This window comes from Petaurus breviceps, unplaced genomic scaffold, assembly GCF_028583685.1.
Source record: "Petaurus breviceps papuanus isolate PSGF00001 unplaced genomic scaffold, PetGlider_PUasm1.0 551, whole genome shotgun sequence".
Classification (NCBI taxonomy): Eukaryota; Metazoa; Chordata; class Mammalia; order Diprotodontia; family Petauridae; genus Petaurus; species Petaurus breviceps.
In genome coordinates this window covers 42,046,721-42,060,856 of record NW_027186372.1, presented here as the reverse complement: position 1 = coordinate 42,060,856, position 14,136 = coordinate 42,046,721, and the positions used below count along the sequence as shown (strand labels likewise).

Genomic DNA, 14,136 nt, shown 5'->3' with positions numbered 1-14,136 from the left:
GCAGAAGCGAGGAGAGAGAAGATCTAAGCATGGGAGAAAACCTAAAGGCAGAGATCAGAAATGTGATGTGGACTACAGAGTAATAATATTTAATAATATAGGAAGGAACCAGATGATGAAGGGCTTTAAATACCAAGCAGTCTGGTTAATATTTGGTTCTAGAGGTAATAGGGAGCCGTTGATGCTTCTTGAGCAGGGCAGTGACATGCTCAGACTTACATTATTGGAATATCTGGCAGAGGAGAGAGGAGAGACTCAAGGGGCGGGGTTTGCAATTATGAGGCCATTGCAGCAATTCAGGCGAGATGTGATTAGAGCCTTTGTGAGTGGAGAAAAGGGGATGATTCTAATTACAGGAGCTTTTTCTTAAGAGAATAACCTTGCCGTTCCTTTGCTGGTGAGAATCTGTTCTATAACTGGGAAACTGAGTTTATTTCAATGGATAATCATCCGTCTGACCCAATCTCCTAGCCACAAATTCATACTCTTTCTCTATAGTGTAAGCAGCAGAACTCAACCTACACTTCCTTCTTCCCTCCTCCGCCCCGTATGGATAGCAGATATCCAAACAAAACCTTCGCCCTACTCCACATGTTCAGTATTCAAATCAGAACCCCATGAGCTAACAGGCCAAATGTGCTTAGGCTGCAGATTTCCTGTATTTTTAGACACAAATGCAGCCAGCACCAGTGAATAACATAGATTTAAATGGCAAACAGATCAGATTTCTGAGATTGGTGACTGTGATATTTGTCACTATAAGCACTTTTACAGGGACACTTTTATAGATGGGGCTGCTGCTCATGGTCCCAGCTTGGTGCTCTAGGCAGGGCCACCACTCATGTCAGACTCAGTTGCTTCAATGAAAACAGCTTCAGTTGGGAGGGGGAGGGGTCATGTTGTTTTTTTTTTTTTAATTGTTTGTGTCTCTCACGTTGGGCTTAATCTGCCTCTTCTCTACCCCACTTCCTTACCTCCCTCTTTTTTAAAGTAAGGTTTTATTGATAATTTTTGTTCTTAATATCACTTTTTCCCAGTGAATCCTCTCTTACCCTCCCAGAGAGCTATCCCTTAAAACTGAAAATAAAAAAGGGGGAAAAAAACTACTTCAGCAAAACTAACACATTGAAAAGGCCTGACATTCTCCTCTGGAAAGAAATGGGAGGAGATGTTTTCCTATAACTAAGGTTAGTTATAATTTCAGAGACTTAAGTTTCATTTGTTAATACTGAGCTTCAGTTTACTTTATTGTCATTGTATATATTGTTTTCATGTTTATTACATCAATTCTTCTACAGCGCACTAGTATTCTGTTACATTCACATACCATAACTTGTTTAGTCATTCCCCAATTAATGGGCATCTACCTTGTTTTCCAGTTCTTTGCTGTTACAAAAAAAAGTTTAGTATATATGGGGCTTAAAAAAAAAATCATTGGCTTTCTTGTGGAATATGTCTAGCAGTGGGACCTCTGGGTCAACAGATGTGGACATTTTAGTCATTTTCATCATGTATTTTTACAAATTGGTTTCCAAAATGTTTGGACCATTTTTTTCAGCTCCACCAACACTGCACTAGTGTACTTATCTTTCCAAAACCCTTCCAACATTAACCAATGACTCCCATCTTTTGTCATCTTTGCCAGTTTGCTGAGTGTGAGGTTCTTTTGATTTGCATTTCTCTTATTATTAAATGATTTGGAGCATTCTTTTACATGGTTGTTAGTAGCTTGCAATTCTTCTTTTAAGAAATGTTTGTTTATATCCTTTGGCCACTTATTTATTGAGGAATTAGTGATTGGTCTTACGGATATCATACCATATTTGTTCATTTTAAAAAGTCTTCTTCCATGCAAAACCCTGTTCTATCATTAATCTTCAATGAAATTGATGTTTAAACCATAACCATTCATTTATCTTAGGGCCTCTCTTGAAATTTCAATATTTTAATTCAGATTGGAGAAATATTAATGGTAGCCACTGAAGTGGCTACCAGGAGGCAGATATCTAAGCCTTAGTTAAGATTCTTATGCAGGAGTGAGGAAATTTGGCATTTTCATCAGGCCCATGACGTGTTTCAGTGAAGGGCAGCTTAAGTCATTGGACTAAACAGAACAGGTGTGAAGGAACCTGGTTTTTATCACTGATACTCTGGTTGGCTCTCAAACCAGCCATTTGTCTACTGTCTTCCTCAGGATGATTAATGTAATAACCTGCTTCTATGAATTGTTGTGAGGAACAAGCAATAACCAGCTGGAAAGCCCCTAGTGAACCCAGTGTGTGAATATTCAAGCAGCAGAACATCATGAGGACAGCTGTGCTGAGCTGACAGCTAAGTTCCCTCATCTGCCAGGTCTTTTTTTCATTTTCTGTAGCTCTAGGCAGCACATCCCAGATAATAATCCCAGGTGAGGATTAACCAAGATTCACTTGGATCACCAGAGCCTAAGGGATGGATCTTTCAGCTTGTCTATGGAAGTCCCCCCAGTGGGGAAGGTCTGAGGACCAGAATCTCGGATTCTTACTACCATGCTAACTTGATGTTTAGAGCCAAATGGTTTGATCCTTATGTGCAACATTCTCCCAGAATTCTCAGCTTAGTTTATGAAGAGGGAACATGGAGGGGAGTGCTCTCTTTTTCCATCCTTGTTGCTGATGAAGGAACCGTAAAAGTTATCTAGTCAAGGACCTCTTAAAAATTTTTTTTTGTTTGGCAGCCAGATGAAGCCCTTCTCAGAGTCCTTTTCTTGTCTACATTTATAATTGAAGGAAATAATAAATTTCAACTAGAGGTTAGTGAAAATAAAGTTGTAATTTTATTTCCTATCCTATATCCAAGTTCCTGGTCCCCCTTAAAATTTATGTGGATTCAGAAATTCTTGATCTGGTGTAACCAACTCCCTCACTTTACAGATTGGAAAGTAAGGTCCCAAAAGGTTAAGGAGAGCTAATAATCCTAGCCCTGTATCCACCTACATCCCCTATCTGCCAAGTTAAGTTGTCTTCCTTAGATCACACAGGAGGCTGAATGGGAACTCAAGTCCATTACTCTTCCCAGTCTACCACACTTCCTCCTCAGTGCCATGCTCATTTCGAGCATGTAGCATTGTTTCATGGGACATAATTTAATATGGCTCATTCCATTCAGGAAGTATTCTATTCACAGGCTGTTCTAGGACATTGCGACATTCTAACGTTGATGAGTTGCTTGAGAATTTTGATTAAGAACACACTTGGGTTCACTATCTGACAGTCTCCAAAGAGTTAGCTGTGTTACTCTTCTTCTTATTATAATGGGTTTTAATTAAGTAACAACCACCAGTCTCTTTTCTTTATCCAGATACTTGAGGACATTGCTTAGTAGATACTGACAAAGGACAATTGCTATGAGAATGTTTCTTACCAAACATTGTAAGTCCTTAGGAGATTCTGGTAGAAGTTCTAGCAAATACAGTTGTGGTCTCTTAACATACTAGTGTCAAACCAAAAAATGACCTATGATCTGGTTTCCTAGCAACAGAGGTCAGTGGTCTTTAGAGAGTGTAAAGGAGGGAGAGAGACTTAAAAATTCCTAGAAACAGAGGCTCTCTTGGGGGCAGTTTTAAAACTTTGTCTGTAGATGTAGAGGAAAATGACCTAGCCAACTTTCAATCTAGAAAATATGTTTTGTAAACCAGCTGTTATCCTGTCCTTATGTGTATGTGCCCAGACAACACATCTAACATGAAGTGTATACAACTTAGGCCAGTGTTTTCTTTCTTTTACCATTGATTAAACTAAAGTTAATGCTATGAAGAACACATGGAAGCTATTAGAGGGAATCAGGAAATGCAGTGCTTTATAAACACTAACTTATATTAACATACTTTCTCTTGCTCCATTTCTTTTCAATCAAACTATCCGCACCATATAGCATAGCACCCAGGGACCCTTTGGGTCTTTGCTTTTGTATTCTCTGCCTTTTATTTCCTACCCTTTTCCAAGAAATAGCATCAATGAGTCCACATGGTCTAGTCAGAGAACTTTAGACTTAGGAGTTAGGAGATTCAGGTTCTGATCCAGCTCCAACAGAGACAAAGGATGTTTCATATTGTTGATTCTCAGTTTCTTCATCTATAAAATAAGAATAATAACACTCTCTTCTTCATAGGTTGATTGCAGGGAAAGGATTTTCTAAGTGTTAAAGTACTTTAGAAATGTGAGTTGTTTGTTATTTTAATAACTAAAACCAACTTTGCATAGTAGAGGACCATAGAGGAAGTCATAAATTAGAACTGGAAGGAACCTTTCCTGGTCATTTAATCCAACCCCTTCATTTTTCCAGATGAGGAAACTAGGGTTCTCTTTAATGAAGGCTGTTTAATAATTAGGCATTGTTTATGTAGCCACATCCAAATGATTGAGAGACAAAAACAGACAAGTGGAATAAATTATTTCTCCCTACTTTCCTTCTAAATCTTTCTCAGAGCTGTTGCTAAGAAGCAAGTTTGGGCTTTTCATTTCCTTCTCCTTCTCTTTTCTATCTCTGTGCTCTTTCTCTTCTACCTTTCACCTCTCCATTTCTTTCTCTACCCCTTTTCCATTGCTATGAAATATCCAGGGTGGTGGGCGAAGGAGGAAAAGGAGGAGACTTGAATCATATACAGACTGGAAAATCAAACCTCCCACCTCATTTATTTTTATATTTACTTATCTATGTACATAGTATTTCTCAGCCTAGCAGAATGTAAGCCCCTTGAAGTCAACGAATGTTCTTGAAAAATCAATCAGACCAACAGACAGAGCTATAACTGCTTGAATCAACTATACATTTTATGTATATATCCCTGGATCTAGAGAGCCTTTGCATCTGAACAGTTGGGAAGCTCTGAACATATGGCCACTCAGAATCTCAACCAGCAAATCAAGATCCTTGTCATAAGTGAGCCCCCAAAGCAAAATATCAACTCAGAGTACTTTGTAGAACCAGAAGGCTTCACAACCCTCATGACTCAGTGCCTAAATAGAAATTAGCAAAAGGCTTCCTACAAGTAAGCCTCCCATAAGCAAGCCCTTTATGGGCTCCCTGTGAGGCCTGTTAGTGGATGGGGAAGATCTTAAATCCCATGAACAATACCGGGAGATAGACAGTTCATACAAGGCAGAGTCCCTGTCCTTGCTGTTCTTTTAGTCATGTCTAACTCTGTGACCCCATTTAGGGTTTCCTTGGCAAAGGTACTGGAGTGGTTTACCATTTCCTTCTCCAGCTCATTTTACAGACAGAAACAAACAGAGGTAAGTGACTTGCTCAGGGCCACACAGCTAAGTGTCTGAGGCCAGATTTTAACTAAGGAAAATGAAATTTTGCCTTTCAGGAAGTAGACTGAGATCAGGGCAGCTATCCAAATTCAGTTAACTTCTGGTTATCCACATTTATAAAAGGAAGCTGAGTCACTGGTGACACAAAACAGGAAATCATTTCTTGTGACACAAGTATGGGTCCTGGGGGAAATATCTCTGGATGCTGGTCTTTCTGGAGCAGTGGAACCTTTGAATGGAGTGAATAGTATCCTGGCTGTTAATCTATGGTCTTTACATTCAGCAAGCATCTATTAAGTGGCTCCTGTGTACAAAGCATTTTATTAAAAAAAAAAAAAGAAATACTCCCTGTTCTCCAATATATTCATATATACTAATATAATATAATAATCCCTGGTCCTTACTATGTAAGAACTCCAGAACCCCATGTCTAATTAGTTATATGACTTCTTTACTGAGAGTTCTCACTGGCATCTTAACACTATATATACATGCCCCACATTGAGTTTATACTCTTCTCCTTAAACCTAATCTTAACTGCTTTGGGGAAAGCTTTGACTCTCCCCTTTTCCTTCGCCTCCCATAGTCAGTAACCACGTCCCATTGATTTCATTTGTCCATCATGCCTAGTGTACATCCCCTTCCCTTTCTTGTCACTGAGGCAGACAGAATTAAGTGACTTGCCCGAGATCACACAGCTTTAGTGAGCATCTGAGGCCAGATTTGAACCTACAAAGTTCAGTCTTCCTGACTGTATCTACTGTGTCACCTAGCTACCCACAGTATAGTTAGATTCAGTATAAAGAAAGCCTAAGAGTCAAACCCACCCCAAATCAGAATGGACTGCTTCATGAGGTAATGCCTTCCCCATCACTGAATCTACTTTCCACGGGTTTTCTAAAAAAAAAAAAAGCAAATCAAATTCAGATACACGTTGGGCTAAATTTCTGAGCTCCTTTGCAATTCTGAAATCGATTCTGTAATTTGCGGTGGGAAAAAGTTTGAAAAAGACTCTAATAGTAAGCATTTGCCTATTGTATGCAGAGTCCTATGTGAGATCTCTGATCTCAGGGGGCTTCTGTTTTCCTGGGAGAGAAACAGAGGGCCCCCTAGCCAATCCATAGATGGGGTTAACAGACCCTGAATTCACAATGAAGAGCAGACTATGCTTCATTTCTGGTGGGTCTCCCTGCCTCAGGCCTCTCCTCACTCCAGTCTCCATTCTAATGCCAAAGTGATTCCTGTAGGAATCTGGTCTGACTGTGTTACCCCTGCTATTTAGTAAACTCCAGTGCCTCTTGGATCTAATCTAAAATCCTCTGCTTTTAAGTCCCTTCACAAACTTGCCTCACCTGCTTTTCCAGCGTTCTTCCACTTTAGCCCCTCTTTGTACTCTACAGTCCAGTGGCACTGGCCTTTTTTGCCTTTCTTTTCAAATGACACTCCGTCTCCCATCCCCACATGCCTTTTTCTCTGGTTATCTCCTATGCCTAGGATGCTGTTCCTTCTTGCTTCCCTGCTTCTTTCAGCTCAGATCCTCCCCCCACAAGAGGACTTTTCATCTGCTCTATCACGTACCCCTACTAATAGTGCCATCTTCCCCAATATTACCTCCCATTCATCCTCCCTATATTTTGTTTACACATAATTGTTTGCATGTTATCTCTCCTATTAGAATGTGAGCTCAAAAAAAAAAATGAGCTCCTTGAGGTCAGGGACCAAGTTTTTTGCCTTTCAGATAATAGGCATTTAATAAATGAATGTTGATCAATGGATTGGTTTGTACAAGTACACATGTACACATTGGTTTGGAGGTACTCATGTCTCGTCTTTTCTATGTTGACTTTCTTTTCCCTCTGTGATGAATGTTGTTACCAGCTAGTCAAGAGAAAATGATGAGGAGGGAAGAAAAGACTTTTAGTCTGGAGAAAGCCATAAATTCTCTCCTCTACTATTCAAAGCACAGCATATTCAGCTGCTCCTAGTGGCTTCAAAATGTCAGGGGAGCCAAACACGCAAGTCTGGGGCTTCAGCAAGGAGGTGTGGAAATTGGCAGCTCTTTCTGAAAAGAAGGTAGCTTGGGAGGCCTGGGTTTGGGGTATATTGGAAAGAGGATGAATTAAAATGCATGTACTTCAACCCTGAAGGAGCCTTGCCTCATCGGTGCTATAAAAAGCCTTTTCCCCCGGACTGTTATTTGAGTCTTGACTGTGATGTTACACTATATCCCTATGGTTGCAAGCCCTTTTTAAAGTGGATACTAATTGTTACTTTGCTAAATGTGGTTCAAGGAATAACTCTCCGCTCCAGAACTTGCCAACTGGTTCTGTTTATCGTTGTTTGCCCTTCTTGAGTTGAAGCTAGTTTGTTCCTCAAAGAAATGTACAGTAAGATTTGTCTCGAGTCCAAGACTGGCAGCTTTCCACAACCCGGTGGGGAGGGGGGGGGGTGGAGTGAGTAGTTTGAAGGAAAATCACAGGCTGAACTAAGCACTTTGGTACATAAATAAGTAAAGATTAATTTGTAAGGAGTGTAAGATGGCAAAGGATAGAAATTTTGGATGCAGAGGACAGCTGGTTTTAGGACCCGACCAGCCCTGGCATCTTTAAATTTCATAGTGAGGAAAAGAAAGGCTTCTTGTTCTGGGCTCTGTTTTTCTATGACCCTAGATAGGGTTCTGTCTCTTAGGCAAAAGTTGAGTCCCAGATATGTTTTGTCCTTGGAGAACAAAGGAAGTTTTATGGCATAGGTCTCTCTCTGTTTTCCCTGCTCAGGAAGAAGAAATGAAAGGAAACACATACATGCATATGTATTAAGTGCTTTCCTATGTGCCAAATACTGTGCTAAGTAAATTCTGGGGTAGAAAAAGTGAGACAATCTCTGCTTGTAAAGGATTCAACCTCTTCCTTGGGGGAGACAACACCTAAAAGGACCTTCACATGAAGGGTAAATGGAAAGGCCTTGAACACATGACCGTCCACTAGGGTGAATGGCAGTGTCCAGGGGTCCTCGTTGCTAGATCAGACGAGAAGATAAAATACACATTTTTCTGTCTGCCCTTGAAAACTCTTCAAAATGTTTCCAGTTTTTCCTCTTAGACTAATTGTACTTGGCTCTTCATCATTGTCTTTTGTGTTTCAAGTGGACTAGCCTATTTTGGTTTCCCATACACTCTAGTGCATCTTTTGCCTGTGTGTATTTGCATAGACTGACCCCCCTTCTCTGAGCCTTGTAGAATTCCCTAGCTTCCTTCCAGGTGCCACCCTCTACAGGAGGTCTTTCATCATGTGCCTCACTTACTACTGCTCTCTCCCTCCCTTGAGACCTCTTTGTATTTACTCTGTATTTTCTTTTTGCTTCTCTGTGTCCTGTTGTCCCCATCCCTATTCCTGCTAGCAGAATGTAAATTCTTTAAAGGCAAGAAATCTTTCATTATCATCCTTTTATAAAGCTTCTTGCACAGTGCCTGGCATGTTGTAGGGCACTCAACAAATGTTTGTCACCAGAGAGATGGGAGGTTGGTGGTGTTGAGGGAAGTTGTCTGGTCCCATCAGAATCCATGAGCTGATCTTGTATCAAGCTCTCCTTTAGGTCACCTGAGAAAAGTTGTCTTTTTAGCTAGATGAAATTTAGACGTTTCCCATCATTCCCCACTGAGCTGGAAATTCAGCAACAGGGCTTCTTAAACTTCTGCCACTAGGGACCCCTTTTCACATTTAGGCAGTGTTCCTTGGCATTGCATGGCCTGATGTGTGTAGTACAAAGTGCGCAGGCTTTGTGTTCAGAACCAAGGCTGCGGTAAAGTTGCGTGATGCAACATGGCCAAGTGCCAGAAACACCTCAGATTCATGACATGTTTGATTTTTAATTAATTTTTGATCACTGTGCTGTTCAAAAACCTTTAATTATTGCCAGTAGGGTCATGAACCACAGTTTAAGAAGCACCTACACACAATGGAAAGAGAATTAGTTAGAGAATCAGGGTCTGGATCCTGTCTCTGGGAAATCTCTTTGGGTTTCAATTTCCTCTTGAATAAAATGAAGACATAGGATCAGGAGTGAGGAAACTGCAGCCTCAAGGTCACATGGGACCCTCTAGGTCTTCAAGTACAGCCCTTTCACTGAATCCAATCTTTGTTCTGTGAAGTTTGGAGTCGGTCAAAGGGCTGCACTTGAGGAGCTAGAGGGTCCCTTTTGACCTTGAGACCACAGGTTCCCCACCCTGGATTAGACTATAAGGTACACTCTAGCTCTAAATCATATAATTCTATAATTATATCTGGGCAGCTAGGTCACACACAGTGGATAGAACGGCCAGCTTGGTGTTACCAGGAAGACTCATCTTCCTAAGTTCAAATCTGGCCTCAGATATTTACTAGCTGTGTGACTGTGGGAAAGTAACTTAGTGCTGTTTGCTTCAGTTTCTTCATATGTAAAAAGAGCTGGGAAAAAAAATGGCAAGTCACTCCAGTATCTTTACCAAGAAAACACCAAATGGATGGACATGACTGAAACGATTGAACAATAACAATTGTTTCTATTTCTAACTTCTTTTCTTCTAATCATATCCGCCCACCCCTTCCCATTCTGTAACTTCAACAGAGCCCTGTCACCTCTAGGATCAAATACAACTCCTCTCTTTACGTTCAAAGCCCTTGAAAACTTGGCTCCCTCCTACACTTGAAGTCTCCTTGCATTTTTCTTACTCCCATGCACTCTTCAATGCAGCGACACCACCTTGTTCTTTATCCTGCAAGTCACTCCATTTTTCCATTTGGCACATTTTCACCGACTGGTCCCCCACGCCTGGAATTCACTTCCTCATCTTCGCCTCTACCTCCCTGGTTTCCTTCCAGTCCCAACTAAAATCTTACCTTCTACGAGAAAGCTTTCCTGGTCTGGTGCCTCTCCACTGAGATTATCTCCAGTTTATCCCGTACATCATTGTTTGTAGGTTGTCATCCCCATTGACAATAGGAACGTCTTTTACCTTTTATTAGATCCCTAGCGCTTAGTACAATGTGCGGCACATAGTAGGTGTTTTCCCATCTATCAATTCTCTTAGCTTTAAAAACTACTTGGAATACAGGATGAAGTTTTCTCTTTTTTTGTGGCCTAGGTTATTTTCTAGCTAGCAGATTGCTGGCTCTGTTCTGCCTAAAGATATTCAGGGCCCTTGAGAAACACTACACCCTTCCCTGGGGATCCAGTTTTTACTTTACAATTAGGAAGCAGTTATTTTCTTAACTTTTGAAGACTCTTACACTTTACCTAGTATATAACCAACATCTATTTTTAAAACTATGTTTCATTTATTTAATTAAATATTTCCCAATCACATTTACATTTTTTAACATTTTAAAAAATTTTGAGTTCCAGATTCTCTTCCTACCCTGCCTTGAGAAGATTAGCAGTATGATATCTACTGTATATGTAAAGTAATATAAAACATGTTTCATATTAGACATATTTCAAAAGAAAACGTACACATATTGGGTCTCCCTGGGGAGCCCTATTCCGTGGTGCTCTGGTGAGAGGGGCCATCACTAGAGGTACCAGCTAGTTCATGGGGTACCTCCCCTCCATCAGTAAGGGGAGCCCCTTCTCCAGGAGCCTGAGCCACACTCCAGAGAATACTTTTCCTCCACCCCATGCACCAGAGACTTAGGAAAAATATGCTCATGATGATACCTAGCCTAAGCAAAGTTATGAAAGATATGAAAGCTCTTTTAGCCAGGGTCACAGGGACTCAGAGGATTACGAACATGGATGTGAAGAGCCACGAGATTCTTAAGAAGCTTATGGTCAAGACAACAGGAATGGGACAAGGCCCTCCCTGAAGGCCCCTCCAGCTAGGCCAGTAAAGGGGTCATATAGAGAGCACTAATAGACTTATTAAAACAAACATGAGGGAAAATGATCAGTTAAGAGCAAAGTTGTTACTGATTTTGATTTCTTATAACTCCCAGGATTCCCATTGCTTTACCCACAATAAACAAGTAATTGTCTAAATGTTTTTCTTTGTCATTCCCTTTTTCCCACTTCATCCTTACTCTGCATCTTGACTTTTGTATATAATATTTTTAAATTAGTTAAAATAGATTTTAAAAATAGGCATATCAAATTAATTTTTTAAAAGTATGTAGATGCTTTTTCTTTCTTTGTTGTTTAAATATAAATAACAGTTTTATAATAAAAGCAGAAATTGAATTAAATACATACACATATCTCAAGAAAAATAAAGCGAAAAAAGTATGCCTCAGTCGACATGAATTCATCAGTTCTTTCTGGAGGTAGATAGCATTTTTTCATCAGCGGTCCTTTGGAATTATCTTGGATGATTGTCTTGATCAGAGTAGCAGAGTATTTCACCCAACACAGCTGTTACTCTGTACAATTTTCTCTTGACAGCCAGCATTTATTAAAGGTCTGCTCTGTGCAGGGCCTCATGCTTGGCACTAGCAGACAATGGAGTGTAAGGAAAACTACTGTGTAATATGATCCCTGCCCACAAGGAGTTTACAGTCTAGTTAAGAAGATTGGATTTTTTTCTGTTTTCCTTCTGCTCTTGTGTTATATGGCTATGTCTCATGCCACATAACAGTTTCCAAAGAACTGGAATTGAGGTTCCCCAGAGGGCAGCAAATACCTGCTGTGGTGGAATTGAGCAGGCTGCCCCATATCCCAAAAAGGGAATTATTTAGAAAGGAAACGCACATTTATTAAATGCATGCTGTGTGCCCAGCACTGTGCTGAACACTTTACGTTTGATCCCATTTGATACTGACAACAACCCTGGAAGGTAGTTATGTTTGAGGAAACTGAGGCAAACAGAAATTAAGTGACTTGCCCTAGATCACATAGCTATTGAGGATCTAGGTTTTGGGTTGAACTCCTATCTTTCTAACCCCAGGCCCAGCGTTCTATCTACTGTGCTACCTAGATACCCAGAAAAGTTAAAAAAAAATGCATCAGATACGCATGAGTGATAGAAGGATTGTAAGGATAAATGGTAAATGTGAAGGATGACTGATAGACTCTATGTTCTTTTGGTATCCCGATGATGTCAGAGGCATGTTTGAAAAAGAGCCTTCACATATGGACAAAAGACACAGAATAGGTTGCGATATGAATCACTGGAGGGGAATACTCAGATTGATAAGAACTTAGATCCCTTTGAGTATTTGAGAAACGAGATAAGCCACAAACACAGATGATCCACAGAATTATGTGATAAGTGCACTAAAGAGTTATGTGAGAACTGTTCTAGGGTACAAATAGCCATTCTTTGAGTCAGTCCAAGAGATGTATTCAACTTCTGAAGGCAATATAGAGATAAAAGTGAAAATACCAGATGGTTGGTAGACTCACCTCAAGAGGAGAGAATGATTTTATTTTATTTTACTTTTAATCATTTATTTTTCTCTCTTTAATTTTTTTTAGACCCCAAAACAGCTTCCGAAACAGAAGTGGATATCTGTGCAGAGTGGGAAATAAAGACGATTACTAGTGCACTGAAGACTTACTTACGGTGAGTCTTTCCGGTCTTCTCATACTTCTGTTACTGTGCATGTAGGAAAAATATTTTCAGCCTATGGAGAGTGCCTGGTTGGCTGTTTGAGATCCGGAAACCGTTCTTGCATGAATGCAGTTTTTTTTGGTCAAACCAGTAGCAGAAATTGCCAGGAAAATCCCTGTTTGAGGACAGAGCTTGACTTATTTTTATTCTTGTATCTCCATAGCCTAATGTAGTGCCCTGCATGTAGTAGACCCCTTTTGGAGTTGAATCAGTAAGCATTTATTAAGTGTCTACCGTGTACTAGGCACTGTGCTAATTGCTGAGGATATAAAGAAAGATAAAAACTGGTCCCTGAGCTCAAGGAATTCAGAGTCCAACAGGGGAAATGACATGAAGACAACTATGTACAAGCTTAGGTATATACAAGATAAATTGGAAATAAGTTTAGAGGGAAGACACTAAGATTATGAAAAGTTTCTTGCAGAAGATGGGACTTATGCTGAGCTCTGAAGGAAGGCAAGGGAATCCAGGAGGAAGAGAATTCCAGGCATAGGATCAACCAATGAAAATGACTGAAGTTGGGAGATAGTTGTGTCCAGGGAAAAAACAAGGAGGTTGCTGCATTGAAGGGTATGGGTTGAGAGGTAAGAATAAGGTATGAGGAGGCTGGAAAGGTAGGCAGGAACCAGGTTTTATTGACTTGAAAGGAGTCAAATATTATATTTTGTGTTCGATTCTGGAGGTGATAAGGGTGGTGAAATTAGAGGGATAGGCAGGTTTAAAAGACAAACAAGCTAAAGTTGGGGCAGTGTGAGTTTAAAGTGACATCTACCTAAAAATATCCTATTATTGACTGGAAATATGAAGAGTGGTCAGGCCTAGGAATAGGTTTTAAGAGCAGCCGTGGTATCATCTTTGTTTTAACATCCCTGGTGCCATGGCCTAATAAATGGTCCTGAATTATGTGGAATTGTTCTTCGCTGGATGGAGTTGCCAAAATGTACGGCCCAGGGCAACTTCAAGAGAGAAAAGATGGTTTGGGAAGGGGTATCCCTCTGAACCAATTTCAGAAATATTTTCCCTTTATAGACTATTTTAATGTTGATAGAAGGATTACCTTACTTTGTTTAGTACCGTGTTTCCCTGATAATAAGACCTATCCTGAAAATAAGCCCTCCCCTTACTGTGTAAGATTCCTCTAAAATAAGCCCTCCCCCGAAAATAAGCCCTATTGAGATTGCTACTGTAGTGAAGGTGATCCCCTGCGCTACACGCTACAGAGGGTACCGTAATGTAGCGTGTAGCGCAGGGGATCACCTT

General features: G+C 40.3%; 1 protein-coding gene across 1 annotated transcript in view; it reads left to right on the top strand.

Annotated features, from left to right (window-relative positions):
• ARHGAP26 (Rho GTPase activating protein 26) overlaps positions 1-14,136 on the top strand; it is a 517,847-nt gene that overhangs the window by 300,895 nt on the left and 202,816 nt on the right. Inside the window, exon 13 of the mRNA XM_069102296.1 lies at positions 12,741-12,828. Coding sequence (XP_068958397.1) covers positions 12,741-12,828 — 88 coding nt within the window. The remainder of the gene's footprint in view (positions 1-12,740; positions 12,829-14,136) is intronic.